Below are 25354 nucleotides of genomic sequence, written 5' to 3'. Positions count from 1 at the left end.
GGATGCTGGATGCCTTGGGGAAAGCTGGCATCCAGCATCCAGGCCCGGGAGGGACGGGGGCAGAATGGGCCCAGCATGTGGGCTTTGTTGCAGCTGCTGGCTGTGAGTGGAGACTGTGACCCGGAAGTGAGTGCTGCCCTCCTGAGCAGGCGGCAGGCTGTGCTGGACCCCGATCTCTCCCAGGAGCCCCAACTCTTCTGACCCAGTCTGCACAGGGCACTGCCCAGCTCCTCGGTAAATAATTTATTACAAGCATGACACGGAGCTCTTGTTGCCCTGAAAAGTGGGTTACAAATCTCAATTGCTTTAGTGGGGAAGAGGAATCAGTTCTCTAAAATCTGCATCTGGCCCAAGTCACTCTGGTTATAGGAGAAGAAACTGCTGGTCCCAGAGCAGAGGCCACAAGACCCCGCAAGCCGTAGACTGAACCATCACCACCCAGCACGCATAGTGGGGATGCATCAGGGCACCACTCTGCGCACAGGCCTGAACCTCAGTCACCACTTGAGCTCAGGGCAGGCAGGCCCTCAGGTGGGCTCAGCCTTCACCACCTGTCCTGCTGCGGGCCTGGGCGGGGCCTCCGGGGCCTGCGTCAGCGGGTGCACCATGGACATGTGCACGTTGAGGTTGTGTGCCTTCTCAAACCGCCGGCCACACTGGTCGCAGGCAAAGTCCAGCTCTGTCTCAGCCTTGTGCTTGGTCATGTGGTACTTCAGGGATGCCCGCTGCCGGCACTGGAACCCGCAGACCTCACACCTATGGGATGGGGGCAGTGAGCCAGGGCCAGGGTGCTGCCAGCGGGAGGGCCACCACCCCCACTTACTGCAGAGGCTTGGCTCCCGAGTGGCGCATCTGGTGGACCAGGAGGTGCTTCCGCTGCTTGAAGGTCTGTCCACACTCATCACAGATGTAGTTCCGCACCTCTGGGGACCAGATAGGGAGTGACCACAGGCCCTGACACTGTCCCCTTGGTGCCCAAGCACCTGACTCACAGGTGACACAGCTCTGACCCACGTCACTTGGCTGTAGCATGTTTCCCTAAACCTCCTATTTTCTGGAGCACCAATTCTTAGAGGAAGCCCAATCAGTGCAATTTCACAGATGACTGATTACAGCTACTGCTACTCTAGGGACTGTCCCCACCACAGGGGTACCCACTGTGGCAGTCAGTCTTACAAGAGCTTTTCAACAAAACTTGAACGTCACACCCCCAGCCATGCACCTGGAGCAACACCACATGCTTCTCTCCTACATCACTGCGCATCTACCAACATGTGACACAGCCGCACAGGCAGGCTCCTCTGTGACTAGGAGCAATCGTCCTGAAACTGTGAGGTCTAGACTGTTCTGTACTGAAAATAAAAACTGCTCGTGGTCACGACTGTGGTCAGACTGAGTTACAACAGCTTGACCCGACACCAGGGAATTACTGTGTCTGGACTAACAGACAAGAACACTCACAACATGAAATGCTGTGAAACCAAGGGACTGTGAGCCAGCCATTAAGTGGGCAAATCAGAGTGAGGAAGTCAATCATTTGTACAAAGATCAACAGAGGAAAAATATCGTTTAGGATGGACTATCTGGACGTGGGGGCTGCAGGTCGCGAGAGCTGCCTTCTGGGCAGAACCAGCAATGAAGAGCATAGGCACACACGAGTCCAAGGTCGTGGACGCATGTTCAGAGAGAAGCGGTAGTAACCTCACATGCTGATGGCGGTGATCACGGGCGCCACATTCCCTGTGCTTTGGGTTACTTTTATAATCTGAAAAGCATATATCATTTTCTTCCAGTGATAATGTAAATGGAGAAGGAAATGGCGACCCGCTCCAGTACTCTTGCCTGGAGAATCCCATGGACAAAGGAGCCTGGTAGGCTATAGTCCATGGTGTCGCAAAGAGTCAGACATGACTAAGCAACTGACACACACAATGATGTAAAAACAGACCACAATAAACTCACAGGACAGCACCAGGGTTTCTTCAGTGTCAGTTCCCCGGAGCCCCATCTGCAGGGGAGGGGACACACCTGTGTGGATGAGCTTGACGTGGCGCTGCAGGTAGCGGTCGATCATGAACACCTTGTTGCAGCCGGGGTGTGGGCAGGGCCTCTCCCGGACCTCCTCGTGGTGCTCCTTGATATGCTTCTGTGGGAGGGACCAGGGGCGTGAGTCCCCCGGCCTGGCCAACACACCAGAGCAGCGCGCGTGCCTCCTCCCAGCAAAGGCACAGACCCAGGCAGGCCCTGTCAGCAGAGCTGGGGGTGCGCTCTCCTGGGAGCCCCCTCACCTTCATGCCGTCGGCCCCGCGGTACACGGCCGTGCAGCCCTGGTGCGGACACTTGTAGATGGTGGGCAGTTCCTCCCTGCAATGCAGAGCACACGTGGAGCCACGGCCCCCACAGGCTGCACAACCCCCGCTCCAGCCCCTCACCTCTCACACCGTGGCTTGCCCTTCCAGCCCGGCTTAGGCCCAGGTTTCTTTCGGATTTTTGGTTCTTCTGACTTCTTGGCTTCTTTGCTTTCACTCTTCCTACCAGACACCCTGGAAGAAAAGACAACACTGGTCAGTAATGTTTCTGACCTTTTGCATACACAGTGTTCATTTTTCTTTAAACACTGAGGTAGTTTCTTTGGATTTCCAGGGCTAACCTCCAGTCCCCATGCTGACCACCTGGCCTTCACACTGACACTTGGCCACCAGAGCTAAAAAGACTCTGTGGGGAGGTGGAGGCCCTGCTCTGCCACCTCAGGACCCAGGAGTGGGCCTTCAGGGCCAAGTGTCACTCCCTGTTGTCAACAACAAAAACACAACTTTGGAGACACTAGGGAAAATAGTGGAGTGGGGGAAGCTAGAAAGAAGATCCAGATCCACTCTCCTGGAACCTGCCAGGAGACCCTCAGCAACCAGTGCGGAGCTCCACACCCACTGCTGTCCCCCTACTGCAGACCCTAGGCAGTGGGGACCTTGTCTTCCAAGCATGGGGTTGTGCACCTCAGCCAGTCTCACAGGGCCCTGAGGACCAGGCCAAACAGAGCAGCTTCCCCCTTGGTGTCCTTCAAAGTCTTAAAGAGACATGCACACCTCTTAGATCCAGGAATGTAAGGCAATCTGTCAGGAACAGAAGTCAACTTCTAGGACCATAATGACAAGCCACTGCTGACGCAATCCTCGATGGTCAACAACTGAAAGCTTTTCCTCTAGTATCGGAAGACAGAGATGCCCACTTTCACCAGTTCTCAACACAGCACTAAAAGTCCTAGCCAGAGCCATTAGGCAAAGAAAAAGAAAAGGCATCTAAATTAACAGAAAAGAAAATTACCTCTATTCACGATGCCATGATGTTATATGTAGAAAACCTTAAAGAACCTACACAAAAATTGAGCAAAGTTGCAGGGTGGAAAAATCACATTAAAACCCAGTCCTGTTCCTACACACTTAAAATGAATGGTCCAAAAAAGGAAATTAAGAAAACTATTTTTTTAATAGCATCAAAAGAAATAAGATACTTAGGAGTAAACTTAAAAAGTTAGACTGGTACACAAAACTATGAAAATGCTGTGAAAATTAAGACCTAAGCAAGTAGAAACACATATTCATGAACTGGAAAACTTAAAACTGTAAAGATGGCAATAATCTCCCAAAGCAATCTATACATTCAATCCCTATAAAAATTCTGTGTTTTTTTACAAAGCAGAAAAAAATCCTAAGTTTCACATGGAATTTCAAAGGACATTGAATAGCCACACAAGTTTGAAAGACAACAAAGCTGAAGGATTCACACTTCCTGATTCCAAAATTTACTACAAAGCTACGGTAATCAAAGCAGCATGGTACTGGCATAAAGACAGACATACATACCAAGAAACAGAGACCAGAAATAAACCCCTGCAAGTACAATCGACTAACTTTTGACAAAGGTGGCAAGACCACTCACTAGGGAAAGGACAGTCTGTTCAACAAAAGGTGCTGGGACAATCACATATCCACATGCAAAAGAGTGGGGTCGATCTATACCTCACACCATACACAGAAATAACTCAAATGGATCAAAGACCTAAATCTAAGTGAAAACTGTGAAACTCTTATGGGTAAATCTTCCATGACCTTAGACTTGGTAATGGTTTCTCCTGAATATGACACCAAAAGCACAGTAAACTAAAAAAGTAAAAACAGGAACAGTGGACTTCAAGACAGTGAAGAAAGGGCAAAATATATTCTACAGTTCAGTGGCAAAAAAAACCAAACAACTTAGTTAAAACACAGCCAAAGAACTTGGACAGACATTTCCCCAAAGATGATACAAACATGAAAAGCTACTTAACATCACTATCACTAGGGAAATGCAAATCAAAATGACAATGAGATACTACTTAATATCCACTAGCAGGACCTAAAATAACAAGATTTGGTGAGGATGTGTAGAAATCAGAACCCCTGTACATCGGCAGCAGGAAATGTAGAATGTGCAGCTGCTGTAGAAAACTATGGCAGTTTCTCAGAAAGTTAAAAGTACCATAGGACCCAAAGAATCAAAAACAGGTCTCAAACAGGTAATTGTTACACCAACCTTTCTAGCACCATTGACAGCAGCCAAAATGTGTTCCCTCCATACCATGCTGCATGGCAACCCGACCAGGGATCAAACCCATGTCCCCAGCAGTGGAAATGTGGCATCCTAACCACTAGACCACCAGGAAAGAAAGGAATCAAACTGACAGGTCACAACATGGATGAATCTCAAAAACCCTATTCTGAGTGAAAGAAGCCAGTGGGAAAGAGACACACAGAGTCCCCAAAATGGATACCTACACTAGGAGTGGGCAGGGCCTGAGGGGCGGACAGGGAAGTCACTACCTCACGAGGATGCGTTTGGGATGGTGAAAGTCTGGAAACAGTGCTGACGGTAGCACAACATTGTAAAAGTTCTGAAACGGGAGTGAACTGTACACTTAAAAAATGGTAAAACAGTAACCTTTGCTGTGTATTAATTTACCACAATTAAAAACATGAACAGCTGTTTTCCTCTTCAAACAGTAATATTAACAAGAACCTTTTCAACAACTGCACAGGCTGCTCCTCCCCTTCTTTGTCTATGACTATTCTTTGCCACCCGGCCACGGTCCTGGCCTCCACCCTCCGCTGCTGTGCCGCTCAGGTACCTAGTGAGAGCTGAGCTGTGCCTGGTGCTCGCACCACATCACATGCTCCTTGAGAGCAGGAGCAGCCTCCATGTCTCCCAGTGCGTCCCTAAAGGACAAGGGGCCGGGGTCCCTGCAGGCATGGGAGGATGGCGCTCACAGGCCCAACTTGGGGCTGCTGGTGCTCTTCCTTCCCGTGGCCACTCAGGCTCCTGTGGGAGCCCTGGCAGCTGGTGTCCCCTTCTGTCTGCGTGGCTGAGGACCTCGACAGGCACGTGTGCTGCAAGGTCACATGGACCTAGGCCACATCCTAGGACGTCAGCAGGCATTCGTGTTGTGGTGCTGGAGGCACCAAGAGGCCGTCAGGGATGAGCCCAGAGCTCCAGCCTCCCACAGGTACAACTTCCACTAACGTTCCATCTGACCAAGGCCTCTGAACACATTGCAGCTTCCCTGGTGGCTCAGACGGTAAAGCGTCTGCCTGCAATGTGGGAGACCTGGATTCAATCTCTGGGTTGGGAAGATCCCCTGGAGAAGGAAATGGCAACCCACTCCAGTACTCTTGCCTGGAAAATCCCATGGATGGAGGAGCCTGGCAGGCTGCAGTCCATGGGGTCACAAAAAGTCGGACACAAGTGAGTGACTCCACTTTCTTTCTTTCTGAACACATACCTGGTGTGTCCCGTCCTATTGCAGTGTCTGTGCGCCCTCCCGGAAACCCAGGGCAGGGGGGCCGCCTGCGTGCCGTCTCCACCTGGAGCAGGGCAGGGCAGGGCCTCTTCCTCTCCTAACCCCATGCCAGTGGCCCTAGGACTGCTGGCAGCAGGACTTAAGAGGTGGGCCCATGGAGATCAGGGTGGAGAGCAAGGGCTCCTGTTGCAGCAGACCTGGCCCCTCCATCCTGGCCCTCCTGACACCCGCTCTGGCCCAGCAGCATCTGTCCACTCAGGCCCACTCGAGGGCAGTGACCCAGTCCCACATCCCAACTGGGGACTCCCGAGCCACCACCTCTCTTGTCTCCACCCACAAAGGAAAAAGGAAGTTGTGCCTGCTTCTCCATTTTGTTTTGCACTTTCCTGGCTGATGGTGTGGTTTCATTCTACATCAAAGACCCAAGCTGGGCATCTACTAACTGGAGGTGTTTGGGTGTTCCTGGGCCCAGGGTGACACAGTGATAACCAGCCTCCTCTGCCAGCACCCACAGAGCAAGAACACAAAACCCTGTGGGAGGTGGGCTGCCTCAACAAGGGATCAGGGCCAGAGGTAGATCCGGAGCAACTGCAGGGCCAGGTGGCCATGTCGCCAAGGCCCTGGGCACAGAAGGCAAAAGGTGAGCGGGGGACCAGAGGCCACCAGAGCAGACACAGGTGGGTGGACAGATCACATTCACAGTGCTGCAGTAGGCCAGGTCCCTGTGCTGAACTGGGAAAGTCCTTCTGGGTCACCCAGAAGCCACCCTTCACTGGGCTGGTGACATCAGGCCATTAGAGAAACAGAGCATGTGCTGACCAAGGCAGACGGGAAAGCCACCGTCTGGTCCCCGCTGCCCCCAGGGCAGGTGCAGATCTTCAGGTCACCCACTGGACACCCCCCCAAACCCCGGGGAGCTCATGGCACCACCATCCCCTTACTTCTTTCCTGGGTACGGCTCAAAGGACTCATCCGAGGACTGGGTGTTCTGCTTCTTGTCATTTTCATCTTCACTCAGGAAATCTCTAGGAAAGAAGAGAACCTTCAGCAATGCTCTGGAGCAGGTGACAGAGGCAGTGAAACTTCCTGTCTAAACCATGTGGATCCCCACACTACATGTTTTACTTCTCAGAAGGCCTAAAATCCCCAATCCTCTAATACCATCTCCTAACAGAAAGGGAAAACCAGGGTCACAGGCTGAGGATCCCCGGTAAGCCATGCCTCTCATCACACCAGGACCCCAAACTCAGAAAGAGTCAGCCTACGGGGCCCCAGGCAGAGGGGAAGACCCTCACAAGAGGTAGCTTCGCAGGAAGTGGGCTTTTAGAATGTCACCTCACTCCTGTAACTAGAAACACCTGCCCAAATGACAGGCCAGCTGTCAGTGATTTCAAAGGGTAACAAAGACCTGAAAAAGATCTGCATGTCTGTAATCTCTACCCTAAAATGTGAGTCACGACATAAGCTCTGCTAGTCTGCAGACAGAGCCTGGCTGGCATGCCTCAGCTGCCCCTACAGGCTGCCACCCTCCCCACGGATAAAGGCCCAAGGATGGCTGGTGGCTGGAGGACAGCCACAGCCTCCTGACCTGGGGTGGGGGGTGGATTTCTGGCACCCACTGGTTCTCCTCCAACACCTGGGTCATCTGTCACTGGCACCAAAAATCACGCTGTCGTTCTACTTGTTTGGACAAAGTACATCTGTGATCCAGCCACAGTGCACAAGGCAGGGTGGAAAGGTCAGCTGGCATGCAGCCTCCACCCTGAGAGATTTGATCTTGGAGACCGGGAAGGGGGTGGCCCCAGGAGCAGACAGGTGGTCCTGCCTGACTCTAGAAGGTCTGTCCTCTACTCCACACCACAAACACCATGATAAACAGCCAGAGGCTGGCTTCTGTTCTAGTAACATCTGGGGTTGGCATAAAACTCAGCCTTGGAGGCGGAGATGAGCCAGCAGCCAGAGGACCATCTAAACAGAGTGATGTCCACACCTGGCTGGGCCCCCTGTGCAGCTCCATCAGGTCCGAAGTGCCCCCAATCAAAAATGGAAGCCTGTTAAGCACCCCCTACCACTCCCCTCCTCCCAAAAGAGAAAGTGGGAGGCCAGTGAGAGCCAGGCTGCAGCCCCTGGGATGGTGGCGTTGGGTTGCCAAGGAGGAATGTTAGGCTATGTAAACCCACTCTTCTCTCACCCCTCAGAAAGGTCACTGAACTCGTCTTTTACCCGATCATCCGAGGCTGGAGATGGAACCTGCTTCTCACCCAATTGCCCTGGGAAACAAAGAACAAGACTCCAGTCACCTGTCACCCCAGGGGAACAGCGTGGTAATGCTCCCCACAGGCATGACAGGGCACCTAGGGTTCCTATGCCTCCAAATCCACTCACCTCCTGGCCCCCCTGCCCACAAGACCTGCATAGCCAAGCCCACCATGCCACCCCCATGTCCTGCCAACAGTAGCAACAGCAGCAAATCCAGCCCTGCCCCAGAGGTTCAGATCCAGTCACTCTGGGATGCTTCAGAACATCGAAAAAGATCATTGGTATCCAAGTACTGCAGGCACACAGTTCAAAACTCCAAGCAGTTCTAAGAACAGTGAAGCCCTCCAGCATGAGCACTGCCTCACTCTGAACCATCCAGTGGCAAACATCACTCGCAGGAGCAGCCTGGCACCCACATGGAAGCTGAGAGACGTGGGTAGGAAGCTGGCCCAGCCCTCCTAATACCACGTTGGTGAACAGCTGCACCCAACACACAGGGCCACGGACGGGATCAGGCCCCACAGGGCACTGACAGGCCCAGGCAGTGACCTGCACTGGCTCGGGACAACCCCTGACCCCAGCTGCCTTCATGCCCCACAAAGGCCCAATGCTCTTCCACCCTCTGCCCTGGCCCAAAGCAGGCTTGGAGGAACGCCTGGATTGCAAGTGAGCATGCCTTGAAGGAAGGCGCTCAAACGGGGTCTTCAGCCCCTCTCTGCTGTCAGACGCACATGAGGCGGTGCCAGGGCTTCCCTGGTTACTATACTGGCCCCTCTGTGCATGATACCACTGCTACCACCGCAACACCCACTTCCTGCCAAGGGCCCTGCCCGGCTCAGGACCAGGAATACTGATCATATAGCCCAGAGGAGCCGCCTACCTGGGGCCCCACCTGGGGGGAGGCTTGGCTGAGACGGGGGGCCCGGCCCCGGCCCCACTGGGTCACCATCTGAAGGAAGCCGGCTTGTGTCCATGCTGGGGAGTGTCTCGGTTTCAGCCCCAGCCGCAGCTGCTCTGCCTTGGGAGCTCTGAGGGGCAGCCCCGGTGGGGTTGAACCCCCGATGCTGGGGGAGTCGCGGGGCTGAATCCTTGTCCCATGTCCACTTGACACCCAAAGCACTGTCCAGCAAGAGGGCCCCGCAGCTGGAGTCGGCGTCCATGGTGTAGTCATGGCCCTGGTCGCAGCCCCACATGGCCCGGATGACACCACAGTACTCGGAGGACAGCGTCCTCTGGAGGCTAGGTAGGGCCCCGCAGCCGGCCGCGTGTCTGTGCACCCACCCCACCAAGCCACGCAGGCCCTGGGGGCTCGAAGCAATCAGGTCCACTGAGGAGAGGCAGAGAGACGCCAGCCCGTGGCCAGTCAGCATCTGGGTCCCCCCGCCTCCCACCCACCCTGCACCCCACCCTGGGGGCGCACTCACCCACACATGCTCCCTCCGCCGGCCCCATCCGTGGCTGGACACCGACCCTGCAAAGGAGCAGGGCTGCTCACCAAGAGCAAGCATGGGGCCCAGTGGCCACTGTGTGTGCAGGCTGAGCCTTTTCCTCCAAGGCCACCCACCAGGCCCTCCCCGCCCTGTGCTCTCCGGTCAGTCTCCCGACACACCCAGCGCACTGGTGCTCATGAGTGTCTGCCTCACCAGGCACCCGGGCTGCCCTGTGCCCATGCAGCCCTGTTCACAGGGTCTCCTGCACGCCCCCAGCAAAGGAGGGAAGGGGCGCCTACTTTGCACAAGGCTTCCGGCGGCCTGTCGGGGGAACATTGACTCGCTGCAGGAAAGATGTGAGGAGGCCGTGGCACTGGTAGAACTGGGCATGGCAGTTCTTGCAGATAAACTGGGACAGAGCTGGGTCCTGGCGGACAGCCACACCCAGGAGGCGCTGGAAATCCCGGATGAAAACACGGTCCCCAGGGGGTGGCCTTTCTGAGCTCTCCCCAGGTGCCCTGCCGGAGATGCTGCGGAGACTCCGGGAGGAGAACTTCCCATGACAAAGGCGACAGTGCCCCATGGCCAGGGCCCGGGCTGTTCCTGGGCAAGCACAGGAAACATGACGTCAGGCATGCAGAACACAGCTCCCAGGTGAAGTGAGATCCACACTCCACCAGCCCCCCACCCCAGCTCCTGGAGTGGGACCTCCCCAGACATGCCCCTTAGATACAAGTCCAGGTCTGGGCCAGAGGCAGGGCTCTGGCTCCAAGCTCCCAGATGAACACACAGTCTTTTGGGAGAATGGCCAGTGGAGGCCATTCTGAGTGGAAAATCCTTTCAAAGAACTCTAAATGCCTCCAAAACAAAGCCAGTATTGCTCTAATACTAAAACCAGACAAGGACACAACAAGAAAATAAAATAATATTTATTTTTAATAAACATAGATGTACAAGTCTTCAACAAAGTAACAGCAAACTGAACTCAACACTTAATTTAAAACATCATGCACAGTGATCAGCTGGAATGTATTCCAGGGAGGCAAGGATGGCTCAACCTTCCCAAATCAATTCATGTGACACACATTAACAAAATAAAAATCATACTCCTCTCAATAAATGGAGAAATAAGTAGTGGACAAAATTCAATATCCATTCATGATAAAATCCTCAATAAACTGTATACAGATAGAAAATACCACCACATAACAAGAGCCATACATGACAAGCCCCAAGCTAACATCATACTCAATGGTAAAGAGCTAAAAGCTTTCTTCTAAGATCAGGAACAAAACAAGGATTCCCACTCTCACCATTTTTATTCAACACAGTACTGGACATTCTGGCCAAAGCAATTAGGCAAGAAAAATAAAAACCACTTAAATCATACAGACAGAAGCAAGACAATCTGTTTGTGTATAATATTACATAGAGAAAATTCTGTAAGACTCCACCAGAAAAACTGTTAGAATAAGCAAATTCAGTTATAGAATACAAAATCAATATACAAAAGTTGATTTCCATATACTAATAAAAAACTATTAGAAATTAAGAAAATAATCAGATTTACAATTGTATCAAAAAGAATAAAATACCTATGAATAAATATAACCAAAGAGATGAAAGACCTGTACACTGACACCTATAAGACACTGACAAAAAAAACTGAAACCACAAATAAGTAGTCCATGACCATGGGGTGGAATAATTAATTGACATCAAATAATAAGACAACTGACATTAATTAACAAGACAATGTTAAAATGTCTATACTCCCCAAAGTCATGTACAAATTCAAAACAACCCCTATCAAAATCTCATTGGTATTTTTCACAAAAATAAAACAATCTTAAAATTTGTATGAAACCAATAAAGACCCTGAACAGCCAAAGCAATTCTGAGAAAGAACCACAAAACTGAAGGCATCATGCTTCCAGATTTCAAACTATACTGCTGCTGCTGCTAAGTGGCTTCAGTCGTGTCCAACTCTGTGTGACCCCATAGACAGCAGCCCACCAGGCTCCCCTGTCCCTGGGATTCTCCAGGCAAGAACACTGGAGTGGGTTGCCATTTCCTTCTCCAATGCATGAAAGTGAAAAGTGAAAGTGAAGTCGCTCAGTCGTGTCCGACTCTTCGCGACCCCATGGACTGCAGCCTACCAGGCTCCTCCGCCCATGGGATTTTCCAGGTAAGAGTACTGGAGTGGGGTGCCACTGCCTTCTCCGTCAAACTATAATACAAAGCTACAATAATTAAAACAGTACAGTACTGGCATAAACAGAGGCACATAAAGGGACTTCACTGATGGTCCAGTGGCTAAGACTCCACGTTCCTATTATAAGGGGCCAAGATTCAATCCCTGGTCAGGGAACTTGCCACAACTAAAGATCCCACATACTGCAACAAAGATCAAAGATCCTGCATGCCACAACTAAGACCCAACACAGCTAAATAAATATTTTTAGTTAAAAAAAAATTAACACATAAGCTAATGAAACAGAATTGACAGTACAGAAATAAAGTCATGTATATATAGCCAATTAATCTACAACAAATAAGCCAAGATACAAAGGGGAAAGGACAGTCTCTTCAACAAATAGTGTTGAGAAAACTGGACAGCCATATGCAAAAGAATGAAACTAGACCATCTTATACCATACTCAACTCAAAATGAATTAAAGACTTGAAAGACCATAAAACTTCCATGTAACAAAACATAATAGTTAGCTCCCTGACATCGGTCTTGAAGATGATTTTTTGGATTGACACCAAAAGCAAAGGCAACAAAGGCAAAAATAAATAAATGAGACTATGTCAAACTAAAACGTTTCTGCACAGCAAAGAAAACCATCAACAAAATGAAAAGGCAACCTACTGAATAAGAAAAAATATTCACCAGTTATGTATCACATAGGGGGTTAATAATCAAAATATGTAAAGAACTCATACAACTCAATAACAAAAATAATCTGATTTTTAAAATGAGCAAAGGCTCTGAAGAGACCTCTTTCTAAAGGTGTGCAGATAACCAACAGGTGTATGAAAAGGTGGTCAACATTACTTCATGCTAAGTCACTTCAGTCGTGTCCGATTCTGTGCGACCCCATACACGGTAGCCCACCAGGCTCCCCCGTCCCTGGGATTCTCCAGGCAAAAACACTGGAGTGGGTTGCCATTTCCTTCTCCAATGCATGAAAGTGAAAAGTGAAAGTGAAGTCGCTCAGTCATGTCAGACTCTTAGCAACCCCATGGATTGCAGCCCACCAGGCTCCTCCATCCATGGGATTTTCCAGGCAAGGGTACTAAGGGAAATGCAAATCAAAACAATGAGGAAAAAAAAAAAATCCCACAATGAGACATTTACCTCCCACCTATCAGAAAGGCCATCATCAAAAAGACAAGTAATTACAAGTGTTGGTGAGGATGTGCAGAAAAGGGAACCCCTGTACAGTTAGTGAGAATATAACTTGGTGGAGCCACTATGGAAAACAGTACAGAGATTTAAAATAAATTAAGTAAAATTAAATAAATTAAAAATAAAACTACTATACAGTCCAGCAATTCCACTGCTCGGTATTTATTCTAAGGGAATGAAAACTAACTTGAAAAGGTACATGCATGCACCCCTATATACACTACAGCATTATTTATGATACCCAAGGTATGGAAACAACCAAAGTGTCTATCAATGTATGAATGTATAAACAAAGTGGCATATATACTCATAGGAATATTTACTCAGCTATTAGAAACCAAGAAAATTCTGCCATTTCCAATGACAAAGATGGACATTATTAGCATTATACTAAGTGAAATCAGTCAGATAGAGTAGGATAAATACCATATGATGTTACTAACATGTGGAATCTACAAAAAGAGAAAATCATGAACTAATGATTACAGAAAATATATTGTTAGTTGAAAGAAGGGGAGTGAGGTGCTGAAATGTGGTGTGCAGTGATCAAAAGGTGCAAACTTCTACTTATAAAGCACGTCCTGGTGACGTCGTCTACCGTATGGTAACTATAGTTACTGCAATATAATACTTTTCTGTATATCTGAAAATTGCTAAGAGCTCTTTAAAGTTGATCCTATAAGTTCTTATCACAAGGGGAAAAGACTGCTAACTTCGAGTGGTGACGGATGTTAGCTAGCATACCTGAAACCAACATCATGTTATGTGCCAACTATACATCAAATTTTTTTCTCAAAAAAAAAAGTTTGAGTATATAAATGCCTCCACAGCTATGGAACCGTCATAAACTGAGCTGGAAACTTCATTCCTCTTCACACCACTCCCCTGAGACCAGAAGCGAAGGAGTCACGTCCACACACTGCTTTCCAGGGGGTATCTACTCCTGACTGCAGGAGTAGACGATGCCCCTGCCTCTCTGCCCCGGAATTATAGGAGAGCAGCTTGAAGTCTTTTCTGAGGGGGCAAAAGCATGACACTAAGACCAAGTGCATATTAACCCCCATTACAGTCCGTCAGGCGGGGGGGCCCAGGCACTCCTATGCTTAATCCTTAGTTTTGTTTTAACGAAGAGGAAGCTGAGGCCCTGAGAGATTCAGCCATTATCCGAAAAGCACAGGGCAAAACCACGACTGAAACCAGGCCTGCCCGACAGACGGCACGACTCGAGCACTAAACTACTCCGCAAGCTCTGAGGGGAGCTGACGGGTCAGCCGTGTTGCGAAAGAGCACCCCGCGCAACTGCGGCGTCCCGGGGAGGCCGCCTCACCTCTCCCAGCGGGGAGGCCTAGTCCGCTTTCTGAGACACCCTGGGCCGGGGGTCCCGCGGGGTCCCGGTGGCCACCGGGGGCACTCTACGGTCACAGGGGTCCCACCCGCCGCCCCTCGCGACCGGACGGCCGGACCCACCTGCCTCGTCTGCGCCGTCCTCGCCCGCGTCCCCGCAGGGCCGCGCCGGGCCCCAGCCCAGCCGCGCCGCCACCACAGCAGCCGCCTCGGCCACGTCGGGACCGCTGCGGGCGGGGCGGCCCCGGGCCCGGCCTCCGCCACAACTACCGCGGCCCGAACTCCCGCGCTGCCGGGACGCCGCGGGCGACAGGAAGCGCCCGAGCCGGTCCCGCTTCATAGCCGTGGAGACTGCTTAAGCTCGGCCCCAGCGCTCCGCCCCGTCCGAACCGGCTCGGCCCAACTCGGCCCCACCCGGCTCCGTCCGGCCCGGCTCGGCCCCACCCGGCTCCGTCCGGCCCGGCTCCGCCCCACTCGGCTCCGCACCGCCCGGCTCGGTCCCGCTCGGCCCCGCTCGGCCCCGCTCGGCTAGCTGGGCCGAGGTAGGACGTCCGGAGCCTCTCGTCCGCTAGGCGGACTGTGCTCGTTCGTTTCCGTTCGACTCCGCCGCTCGGCTTCGCAGGACTTACTGGAAGCGGGCCGAGGCGATGAGGGAGGGGAGGGGCGGGGCGGGGGGGTGGGGAGGAGGAGGATGAAGAGAACTGAATGGGGCGGGATGACCAGCGGAGAGGAGGGCGAGGAGAGCGTAAAGGGAGGAGCAGAGTGAGGAAGGGAGGGGCGCAGTGAGGAGGGGAGGGGCGCAGTGAGGAGGGCCAAGCAGCACGGCCTGAGGGCAAGGGACGCGGTCTACGCGATTGGCCTGTCACCGACGTGGAGTGCGGGCAGCAGTAGTTGCACTTACACGCTCTTGGCTACAGCGTAAGGAGGTTATTTGAGAGCTCCGTCACCCCCACCTCCGCCCCTTCGGCCCCGGGAGCAGAGCGCGCACCTCGCCGGCGGGGCGGGGCTGCCGGAAGTGGGCCCTTGCTGGTACCGCCTTTTCCGATGGTCCTGGGCTCGGGCGGCACCTGGTCCTGCACACGTTGCGTTCCGGGCCTGGAGCCGGCGGCCCCGCCCCTCGGCCGCCGCCGCCTCCCCCGCCGGCGCCATGGCCGCTGCGGCCGGGGACGGCTCTGTGAAGCCACTGCAATGCGCCATGAAGTTAGCCAACGGGGCCATCGAGCTGGACACCGGCAACCGGCCCCGGGTAAGGCGGGCGGAGCAGAGCTTGGCGGGGGCGGTCGCCGACCAGCGACCGGCCTGGTGGGCGTGGGCGAGGGCGGGGCCGCGGGGAGGGCGCCTCCAGGCCTCTCTGAAGACTCCGGGGTGCCGGCTCCAGCTTGGGCCGTGACCTTGGACAGCTCCCGACCTTTTCCCACCCCCCACCCCGTCTGTTTAGCAATTCGGTCGGAGTCGAGGCGTTTTTATTTGTGAAGGGACTCAGGAGGTGCCGTGAGGCCGCCCGCCGAAGTGTATCTGGCAGACAGTCCCGTGTGTTTGTGTAGTTCGGAGGCGGGCCCTGTAGATTTAGTCAGATTCCCAAAGGGGACGGTACGCAGAAGAGGGTAACTGCGGCTTTCCAGTCGCCTTCAGAGCTTGTTTGGTAGGAAGTGCCGGCGGGGGAGGGGTGCGGCTTGTTTCTGAGAACGAGTGTTAATCCTAAGGGTGGCAACCGCGTGGAAAAGCCGGCGGAGCCACTCTGGGCCGTCCAAGGGAAGAGGCGTTCAGGTCTTCCATCCGTTTCCTTTCCCAAGTCGGGATCCTAGGGCAGCAAATGCCCTCACAAGTCAGAAGTCCTTCCCGGAATCCATTTTATCTTTATGTGAAGTGTAGACTTAAAGGTGGGTAATGAGAACTGGGCGGAGAAGGCAATGGCAACCCACTCCAGTACTCTTGCCTGGAAAATCCCATGGACAGAGCAGCCTGGTGGGCTGCAGTCCATGGGGTCGCTGAGTCAGACAAGACTGAGCGACTTCACTTTCACTTTTCACTTTCATGCATTGGAGAAGGAAATGGCAACCCACTCCAGTGTTCTTGCCTGGAGAATCCCAGGGACAGAGGAGCCTAGTGGGCTGCTGTCTATGGGGTCACACAGAGTCGGACACGACTGAAGCAACTTAGCAGCAGCAAGGAGAACTGGGATGCAACGAAACAAAAAGCAAAGCCCCATGCTGTCATTCCAAATGCCCTGAGCTCTGTCAGGCAGCCCTGACTAGGAGGGTCACACGTTTGAAAGTGCCAGCATTCTAGTGGCATAGACTCCTGCGTGCCCAGGGAATTCTTACACTGGGGTTCAGGAAAGGGTTTTCCCAGACTGAGTCAGAAAGTGACTCTAAGATTTACAACACAGTCCCTGATTCACCTCCCAGGAAATATTTCTTTAAAGCCACTGAATGAATGGCCCCTGAGTTATACAGAAAAAGAACTTGTTGCATAGAGTGGAAACGGCAGCACCCGCCAGTGCTGCTTCCTTGACCCACTGAATGAGAACCTCCATTCCTTTCCGTGCTGGAGAGAAAGGAGTGACACCAGCTTCAAGTCTAGAAAAAAGGGTTATTCTCTGTGCCCCAGGCAGAGCAGTTACCAGCTAACCAGCTGGGATAATGCAGGTGTATCTCAGAGATAAGCAGGCATCATGGTTGCTGTTTTCAAAAGGGCACCAAGCAGACATGATGGAATTATTTGCCTCTAATGGCATGACCTATGTCATTTCTCTTCCCTGGGCACAGGAGGCATATACAGAATACCTGAGGAGCATCCACTACATCTCCCAGGTGCTGCTGGAAGAAGTGGAGGCCACTAAAGGTACAGCTTCTCCTGTGCTGCCCAGACTGCAGACATCTTGGCCTTTGATGGGTCTCTGGGCTCCAGACCTGGGCGTGTCCCATGTCCTACCTGCCTGGTCATTAGCAGGTGAACACCTGAACACTCAGCATGAGTGTGACATGGAGCAGGAAGGGACAGCTGCTGTGACTCAGAGTATGGAGATGGGTGGGGATGCGACCACAGACTGAACGCTGAACCCCAGTTCTGGGAGGGGTGAACTACATGATGGTTGGGGGCTGGGGCGGCCCAGAGGCCCTGCAGCGAAGAGGGTGTCAGATACAAGGCAGTCTGGAGAGAGGGAGGTGCGGTTGGGGCAGGCAGAGCCTTGGGTGGGCCTGGGACTGTTCTGGCATGAGGAGCTCAATGGATGCTTTGTGGGCAGAGGCCAGAATGGCAGCAGAGCCTCCAGGAGGTTCCCACAGTGGGAACAGCAGTGGTGGGAGTGCCAGGAGGTGGGCAAGTGAAGGGCTTAGGGGATGTTCTCTAAAGATCTGCCTCAGCAGACTTTCTCAGGGGGCAGTGAGGTGCTGGGGTTGGTTGGGGGCAAGCGAGCACCGGAGGTGGAGCAGGAGGTGGCAGAAGCTGAGGCCTCCATCATGGGCATGGTCTGCTCCGGGTGTGTGGCAGCCTGACATGGTCAAGGGGAGGTGGCTGTCCCCACAGTGAGCACTGCCCTGGGGAGCTCAGCAGAGCTTTGAGCACAGGGAGTAGGGCATGGTGGGAGAGGCCCTGAGGGGATGTCCCAGAGGAAAGACTATAGGGGTCAGGGACCCTTGGGGAAGGGCAGCACATGAGTGGATGAGTGGAAATCTGGCAGCTGAACTAGGGTGTAGTGAGGGGCTGGCCCTGAAGGCAGTAGGAGGTGGGTCAGGAGCTGAGGCTGGTGGGGTCCATGGGAGACTGTCAGGTGGCAGCCCCTCCAGCATGAGTTTGCTGACAGGAGCGATTCCTGAGGAGGGAGTGCAGAGCAGAGAACAGACGCCCCCGGGGGTGCATGGGATGCAGGTGGGGGGCTGGAGATGGGTGAGGAAATGATCTCTGGGAAACAGCCACACTGCCTGCAGGGCCCGCCTGGAGGAGGGGCTGTAAGTACATGTGAAGCTGTCCATGGGAGAAAAGGCTAGGTTAGTTAGAGAAAAGGCTCTCATGGTCCAGGCAGGACAGGATAGCCACGTAGAGGGCAGGTGGTCCGAGATGAGGAGAGGGGGTGCCTTTGTTTGTATCTCAGCAAGAATCTGACCAGTGACAGAGGGGATGGTGACCATCTTTTTTGTCACTTGCTCCCCAGAAGCTGGGGAAACTGTGACCTCTGATACCTCAAAGATGCTGAAGCTGGCCGAGCAGTGTCTGGAGAGGGCCCAGTCAACAGCTGCCAAGCTTGGTGGGTGTCCAGCAGAAAGCTTTCTTGGGTCATCCACCCCCGCCCTGGCTCAGTCTGGCTCAGTGGGGCACCTGTGAGGATCCGTGGCTGTACGTGTCTTACAGGGAAAACATGCCTGAGGCCAGCCATGCCTGTGGCTGCACCCGTGCCCTCCCCTGCTAGTCGACACCGCCGGGTATACTCAGATGAGGGAGGGAAGCTCTCTCCGTTCCTGCCACCTGAGATCTTCCAGAAGCTTCAGGTCGTGGAGTCACAAAGCTCTAAGAAGTAAGATGGGACAGCACGGCATGTGGGCTAAGCCTGGGTTTGGAGGCACGGTGAGATAACTGTGGTGGCTTTAGTCGAAAGGAATCCTAGAATGGAAATAACCTGGTGCCTAGCAGAAGCAAATGCAAATTGTCTCTGGAGAAAAGCACCTTCAACTTCCATGAAATGAGTGGTACATAGTCAAAGACAGCCATACATAAAAAGAAGTTTGAGCAGTAGCAGAAACACACCTGAAAACTCTTCAGATAGAGTTATGGGACACAGATTATAACACAGTCATGCGCTCTATATTCAGAGAAATAAAAAGAAAGTTTTAAAATACCTTTAGGGAACAAGAAACTGTAAAATCTGACTCTTGTTTATAATAGAGGTCAAGTAAGAACCAAGTAGTAATAAGAAATACTGAAATTATTTTTTAAAACTAATCAAAAACAATGGAAACAAATTATATTCTCTTGTAAAAATACACACGTGGACCCAAAAAGAAGTGTACAAGTTTGTGACAGCAGAGTGGACATAGCTGAAGAGAGAATTAGAGAACTGGATAAAAGGTTAAAGGTTTTCCTGAATGGCTCACACACACAAAAAGAAAAGATGAAAAAGACATGGAAGGTCTGTCCAGAAACAGATGACAAAGAAAATGTAAGAGGAGCATTATTTGAAGAGAGAAAGACAATTTTCTTTCTAGAGCTGATGAAAGACCCCAAGACACAAATGCCAGAACCCCAGCAGGGTAGGCATGAGGACGGGCTCCTCCTGCTGCAGGTTCTGAGCCACTGCTCACTTTGTCTCTGCATGTGCTGCTCTGGGGCAGGGCCAGGCACCAACTCCCATCCCAGGACAGTCTTGTGCCCCACAGCCTACCTCCTCCCACCCATGAAAGCAGGAAGATATTAGACTGAAACTTTGGATGGTGAAAGGGCTGTCAGTGGCTGTTATGGAGTACTGTGACCTCCCTTTCGTGGGCTGCAAACTAGCTGTTTAGCCTACATGGTGCCTTCAAAGAGTTTCATACTATTCAGAAACTCAAATAACTGAGTTGCTTAAAGGTCTGGAGTCCAGGCAATAGGGCCATATTTCAGGGGGGCAAGTGTCTCCCATCCACCCCAGATGTCCTCTCTCCTTTACATTTCTGCTGGCCCCCATCACCACCTCCTCACCTTGGGGCCTCAGGGGAGGGTCAGGAGGGGTCCTCAGATGACTGGAGGGTTTGTGGGCTTCCTGGAGCCTGGCCAGCAGCTTGTCACCATTTCAGGGAGCTGACACCCCTGGAAGAGGCCTCCCTGCAGAATCAGAAGCTGAAGGCTGCCTATGAGGCCCGGATGGCCCGGCTGGACCCCAGCCAGGCCATGCAGAAGACATCCCTGGTGAGTGGGGCCCAGGACCATGTGGAGTGGGGGTACCAGGGGGGCAGGCCTTATTCCCTCTTCCTGTCCTAGACCCTGTCCCTGCAGCGCCAGATGATGGAGAACCTGGTGATCGCTAAGGCCCGGGAGGACACAGTATCCTTTCCATCCAGCCTTGGGGTCCAGAGGCTTAAGCTGAGGGAGGAGGCAGGGAGGAGAGGTGCCAGAGCCCAGCATCCTTGTTGGGGGGCGGGGGGCAGTGGTTCCTGCCCAGCCTGCTTCCTCTTGCCTCCTGGCCTTTGCACAGGCCACCCTGCCCCTCCCAGCACCCACAGACTCCTCTCCACCCCTCAGGTCGACTAGGACTTGCCTTCTTCCACCCACTCCACCGGCCCATGGCCGGCAGGGCTCAGGGATGCCAGGGGTCCATACATGCCACTCAGAAAGGGCCTTGACTCTACTGCCCCAGCTGCAGAGGAAGATGGAAGAGCGCCGGCTGCGGCTCCAGGAGGCTGCCAACAAGTGCGTCCCTGCTTCAGGTCCCGGGACTTTGGGGGGTGGGGGAGCAGGTGGGGGCTCCCGCGCCTGCCAGTCCAGCCCTGAGGTCCCCAGACCTGTCCTTCCTTCCAGGAGGTTCTGCAGCCAGGTTGCCCTGACCCCCGAGGAGCGGGAGCAGCGGGCCCTCTATGCTGCCATCCTGGAGTATGAGCAAGACCATGTGAGTGCTGGGCGGGGCCGGGTGGGGAGGTCTAGTCCCGGGGGTGCAGCCTTGGTGAGGGAGGAGGGGCTTCCCGGGGCTCTCTCCCAAGGGCTCCTGTCCTGCAGGACTGGCCAAAGCTCTGGAAGGCCAAGCTCAAGAGGAGCCCAGGGGACCTGTCCCTGGTGACCAGCCTGGTCTCCCACCTGCTCAGGTATCGGGCCTTAGCTCCCTCCAGCAGGCTGCAGGCTGCGGGCAGAGGAAAGGATTAAGAGGGAAAGAGGAGGTCTGGGGTGACTGCAGGGGCAGTAGACCCCTGATGGCCTTTCACAGGCCTTCTGCCTTCTCAGAGGGGAGGGACATTTGCCCACAAGGTTTATCCGTGAGTCCCTTCTCTGAAACCCCTCACAGTGGGGCCACATGACCAGTGGGTGGGGGGGTTGGGCAGGCTTTGTAGCCCCCACCCCAGAGCCTGGTAAGGAGGCTGCAGCCGCCAGCCCTAAGGGGCTGCCCTCTACACTGCTTCTACCCCACTCACAGCGTTCCCGACCACCCCATCTCCCAGCTCCTGAAGAAGCTCCAGTGCGCGGTGTACCGGGCGCTGTACCCCATCGTGAGCAAGGGCGCCGCCCCCGGCTGCTGTTCCCTGCCCCCCGACGCCGACGGGCTGCTGGCTCCTGGAAGCCGGCGGCTCCGGCCTTCTCAGAGCCTCTACTGCATGCCTTCCCCGCTGGAGCCCAGCCTGGCCACAAAGCCCCCAGACGGCCCTTGCGCCAGCCCACCCCGCCCCGGCAGCCCCGCAGGGCCTCCCTCACCCCAGCTGCTGGGCAAGGACAGCTCATTTGAGGACCTAGAACAGTTCTTGGCTACTCCTGAGAGCAGGGGTCGGGGCCCTGGGGAGCGGCCTGAGCCCCAGACCCCAGGGGTGAGAAAGGAGCCTATGCTGGAGCAGCTGAAGGGCACCGTGCAGGACATACACGATGCCATCGGTGAGGCCCCAAGACGGGCGCTTGGGCGGCTGCATGTTACCCTGTGACCCCAGGGATGAGGGCTCACCAGGCCTTAGGGTTTCAAGGGGAGGGGAGGCAGGGCCAGGTAGAGCGCCCTCCCAAGGAGCCCAGAAGCAACCTGCGGTGAGGCCCACCCCGAGGAGGCTGTCTCTGCGGGGCGGGGCTGGAGGTCCCCGCTGAGCCGGCTCTGCTCCCGGCAGACAGGCTGCTCTCGCTCACCCTCCTGGCTTTTGAAGGCCTAAACACGGCCGCCTCCAAGGACCGCTGCCTGGCCTGCATCGAGGAGCCGTTCTTCTCCCCACTGTGGCCCCTGCTGCTGGCCGTCTACAGGTGGGGCCCCGCCCCCGAGGTCCACCTGGGTGTTACCCTCCGCGGAAGCCTTCCCTTCCGGGCCTCAGGTGTTTCGGGTTCGCAGGCGGTGCCACGCCCACCGTCCAGGATTCTGTGCGTGGCCGGCTCCCTCAGCGGGGTCTCAGTCTGCCCTGGGGCCGGGGTCTCTGGGCCGCTGAACCTGGCCTCTCTCCACCCCAGGAGCGTTCACCGCCTGCGGGAGGCGGCCTTGAGTCGGAGCATGGAGCTGTACAGGAATGCGCCCCCGGCAGCCATCGGCGTCCCCACCAGGCTCCTCCCGCAGGACCCCGAGGCCACGGGAGCGGGCCCCTACCCCTACTGCGCCGCAGCCCAGGAGCTGGGGCTGCTGGTTCTGGAGAGCTGCCCCCAGAAGAAGCTGGAGTGCATTGGTGAGGGGGCGGTTTGGGAAGGGAGAGCAGTGTCCCGTCTCACGGGGCACCCTGAGTCCGCACCTCTGAGCCACAGCCTGGTCCCGTCTGGTGGGGAGGAGTCCCTTGGGACAAAAGCGGTGCTCGTCCTGCCCTGCCCGGTCCTGCACGGGGTGGGGGTGCGGCGGTGCCCCGGGCCGGTTTGGGACGCCGTCCCCACCCCCTCACCCGAAGCCTGGCTTCTGCGCCTCAGTTCGGGCCCTGCGGGTCATCTGCGCCTGTGCGGAGGATTACTACCGGGCCCGGGAGGCTGCGTTGCAGCCTGGCATCGCCGCTATGTGAGTCCCAGAAGGGTGCGATTGTGAGGTTGGGGTGGGGCTGGGGGCGGGGGAGGGGGGGGGGCGCGCTGGGCCTGTCTGTGGCTGCCTTCAGAGGCTCAGGAAAGCAGAAACGCTTCACCCTGACCCGGCACTGGGCGCTTGGGGTTCCGCCTTGCTTCTCCTTAAGGACAGGATGGCCCTTTGCCACCAAAGACCCCTGGCTCCAGCCCTGCAGACGACAGGGCCCTGCCCCTCTGTATTCTGGTGGCATTCTCGAAGCCTGTGCCTCCCCTCTGTCTCACACTTGGGGAAGCCTCCTTAGTCCCTGCCCAGACTCCGGAGGCAGGTAGGGGCCTTCCCCACCGTGTCCTGCCTTAACTCACCTGGGCCGGCCTAGAGCTGGCAGTCTCCTGCCCTGGTACTGGTGAACCCTCGGCACCAGCCAGGGCTCTGCCTCCTGCTATCCTGTGCCAGAGACCAGGGTCGCCCTGAAGGCACCTGTGCTTGCAGCCGAGTGGGCAGGCTGTGGTGCCTACCTGTGCAGAGGCCTGGGGTTGCTTTCACCATTTTACCATCTGGCCTCCAAAAAAGTTGTTGCAGGTGAAAGGGTCCCAGAACTAAAAGTGTTTCAGAGTCTCAGTCCCCACACAAGCTCCTTCAGGATTTCTGAGGAGCCAGAGAGGGTGGTGAGTGGCTGCAGGTTTGTGGCTCCCCGGGAAGTGGGAACAGGAGTCCCTGGTCTGTGCCTTCATGCTTCTGACAGAGAGCACTGACTTGTGGGGCCTTCACCGGGGTTTTGACCATCCCTCAGGGACTCCCTCACTGAGAAGCTTCCTGCATCAGGTCTGGGATACCAGGTGTGGCAAATGAGTGACCCTGATCCCAGGAGTGAACAGGCTGCTTGGGAATATGGGCCTCCCACTCCAGCAGCCTGTCCCTGGGCTCGGGCAAGTGCACAGGAATGAAGAACGGTTCCTCCCTGGTCCAGCCCTGGGCTCTGCAGCACAGGGTCTCCATTCAGGATGGCCTCAGTGCTCCCAGATCTTCTGTCATGCTGATCTAAGCCCACCCCTATCCCCTGTGGCTGGTGGGTGGGAGGAGCACAGAGAGCAGCCAGCAAGCTCAAGGCTGCTCCAGGGACTGAGCTGTAGCTTCAGGCTTTTGGGGACTGAGCAAGCCCCCCCTGCCCAGGTCCCTGGAGCCTCCTGGCTGCATGTGTGTCTCCCCAACAGTGGTGCTGATGACTTGCTGCCCATCCTGTCCTTTGTGGCGCTGAAGAGTGGCCTCCCTCAGTTGGTGTCGGAGTGTGCAGCCCTGGAGGAGTTCATCCATGAGAGGTGGGGTCCTCGAGCCTGTCCCTGCCCGCCCTCAGCACGCGGCCCAGAGGTGCCCCCGACAGCCCCTGTGGGACCTCAGCATTGAGGTTCTGCCCTGCAGCCCCTCCAGTGACAGGTGCCCGCGTGTCGCCTCCATGCAGGTACCTGATTGGAGAAGAGGGCTACTGCCTGACATCCCTGCAGAGTGCCCTGAGCTATGTGGAGCTGCTGCCCCGGCGGGCCCTGGGCAAGTAGTGGAGGACTGGCCGGCCAAGGACTGGTCAGGAGGCACCTGTGCGGGGCAGCAGGCCAGCCATGGAGGGGCTCTTGCCCCCACCTGACTTCGGCCCCCAGGGCTCAGGGAGGCCCCTCTGCTCCTGGTAGGATGAACATCCTGGCGGCTTGGGCCGCTGACAACGAGAGGACTGAGGGGGCTGTGGGCCTGGCCGAGGGCAGCTCTGCTCCCCTACGTTTCCATGACGTTTGGAGCCCCCTGAGCCAGGTTGTTGTCTGAGTCGAGAAGAGAGCTAATCACCCCCATAGAGGCCCGAGGCCCAGGTGGGTTCAGACCATGCTGTTTATTTATTGGACACTGACCACTCTGTCCTGGAGGCCCAAGTGTCCCCAGGGCATCTACCCATGTCTGGGACCTCTGAGCCACACTTCACCCTTGGCGGTGGGCATGGAAGTCCTGAGACCCCCACCAATCCCCACCCCCACTCAGCCCCTGTGGGGTCGGTGCGAAGCCTGGGTCAGCACCTGCCTGTAGCCCACCACCTGCCCACAAACTGTTACAGGCCCCTGGGCAGCCACTGACCCAACTGGAAATAAAAAGGTCACTGGCATCTCCCTCCACGTGGCTCATTTGCTCCCCACCCCACTGGCCAGCCCAAGGCCTGGGCAGTACAGCCACGCCTGGCTGAGCAGCAGGAACCAGACAGTCCCAGAGAGCCCAGGGGGCCAGTGCCAAACCCAGCCTGCCTCCCAGCCCTCTGCCCAGGAGTGGGGTCTTGCAGGGGCCACTCGCTCTAGCATTAGACACACTCTGTGGGGCCTAGCGGGTTGGTAGGGTCAGAGGTCATCACTGGGCAGGACCTAAGCCTAGAGCACTTATCCTGAAGAGTTCTCTGGAGTCAGCTTTGCTCTCCAGGTGGG

At 55.1% G+C, this 25354-nt stretch overlaps 3 protein-coding genes across 8 annotated transcripts in view; 2 read left to right on the top strand and 1 right to left on the bottom strand.

Annotated features, from left to right (window-relative positions):
• Positions 1-230, top strand: part of FANCA (FA complementation group A) — a 37828-nt gene extending 37598 nt beyond the window's left edge. Inside the window, exon 43 of the mRNA XM_055553462.1 lies at positions 94-230. Within this exon, the coding sequence (XP_055409437.1) occupies positions 94-201 (108 nt within the window). The 3' untranslated portion in view covers positions 202-230. The remainder of the gene's footprint in view (positions 1-93) is intronic.
• Positions 229-15309, bottom strand: ZNF276 (zinc finger protein 276). Of its 3 annotated transcripts, none has more exons than XM_055553469.1 (11): positions 15180-15309; positions 9819-10122; positions 9514-9560; positions 8970-9416; positions 8022-8100; positions 6772-6855; positions 2433-2543; positions 2289-2364; positions 2029-2146; positions 824-923; positions 229-756 (listed from the first exon to the last, which is right to left on the bottom strand). In XM_055553469.1, exons 2-11 carry the CDS (start codon positions 10100-10102, stop codon positions 528-530), a joined length of 1575 nt encoding a protein of 524 aa, XP_055409444.1. In that variant the 5' UTR covers positions 10103-10122; positions 15180-15309; the 3' UTR covers positions 229-527. The 3 variants fall into 3 exon arrangements, with proteins under 3 accessions (XP_055409444.1, XP_055409443.1, XP_055409442.1); XM_055553468.1 differs by lacking the exon at positions 15180-15309 and adding an exon at positions 14402-14745 and having other exon boundaries at positions 2442-2543; XM_055553467.1 differs by lacking the exon at positions 15180-15309 and adding an exon at positions 14402-14744.
• Positions 15287-24925, top strand: VPS9D1 (VPS9 domain containing 1). 4 transcript variants are annotated; one of them, XM_055553465.1, is made up of 15 exons: positions 15289-15524; positions 17047-17122; positions 18435-18524; positions 18629-18791; positions 20047-20158; positions 20231-20293; positions 20607-20659; positions 20768-20855; positions 20963-21048; positions 21375-21823; positions 22045-22174; positions 22376-22584; positions 22817-22901; positions 24116-24220; positions 24361-24925. In XM_055553465.1, exons 1-15 carry the CDS (start codon positions 15426-15428, stop codon positions 24452-24454), a joined length of 1902 nt encoding a protein of 633 aa, XP_055409440.1. In that variant the 5' UTR covers positions 15289-15425; the 3' UTR covers positions 24455-24925. The 4 variants fall into 4 exon arrangements, 3 of the variants coding, with proteins under 3 accessions (XP_055409440.1, XP_055409441.1, XP_055409439.1); XM_055553466.1 differs by having other exon boundaries at positions 18432-18524; positions 22081-22174; XM_055553464.1 differs by having other exon boundaries at positions 18432-18524.
• The last annotated feature ends 429 nt before the right edge of the window (positions 24926-25354 follow it).

The sequence above is a fragment of the Bubalus kerabau genome, chromosome 17 (assembly GCF_029407905.1).
Source record: "Bubalus kerabau isolate K-KA32 ecotype Philippines breed swamp buffalo chromosome 17, PCC_UOA_SB_1v2, whole genome shotgun sequence".
Classification (NCBI taxonomy): Eukaryota; Metazoa; Chordata; class Mammalia; order Artiodactyla; family Bovidae; genus Bubalus; species Bubalus kerabau.
The sequence above is the reverse complement of the archived record's forward strand: the minus strand, read 5'-3'. Positions and strand labels throughout refer to the sequence as shown.

Bases quoted from the DNA above. Each gene is read 5' to 3' on its own strand.
- ZNF276 (XM_055553467.1), bottom strand. From the start codon at position 14,618: ATGAAGCGGGACCGGCTCGGGCGCTTCCTGTCGCCCGCGGCGTCCCGG. The intron at 2,544-6,771 runs GTAAGGGGATGG...CTTTTCTTCCAG, and splicing joins GAGCCGTACCCAGGAAAGAA to GGTGTCTGGTAGGAAGAGTG. The intron at 2,147-2,288 runs GTGAGGGGGCTC...TCCCTCCCACAG, and splicing joins GCGGGGCCGACGGCATGAAG to AAGCATATCAAGGAGCACCA.
- VPS9D1 (XM_055553464.1), top strand. From the start codon at position 15,426: ATGGCCGCTGCGGCCGGGGACGGCTCTGTGAAGCCACTGCAATGCGCC. The intron at 18,792-20,046 runs GTAAGATGGGAC...TCACCATTTCAG, and splicing joins GAGTCACAAAGCTCTAAGAA to GGAGCTGACACCCCTGGAAG. The intron at 22,585-22,816 runs GTGAGGGGGCGG...TCTGCGCCTCAG, and splicing joins GAAGAAGCTGGAGTGCATTG to TTCGGGCCCTGCGGGTCATC.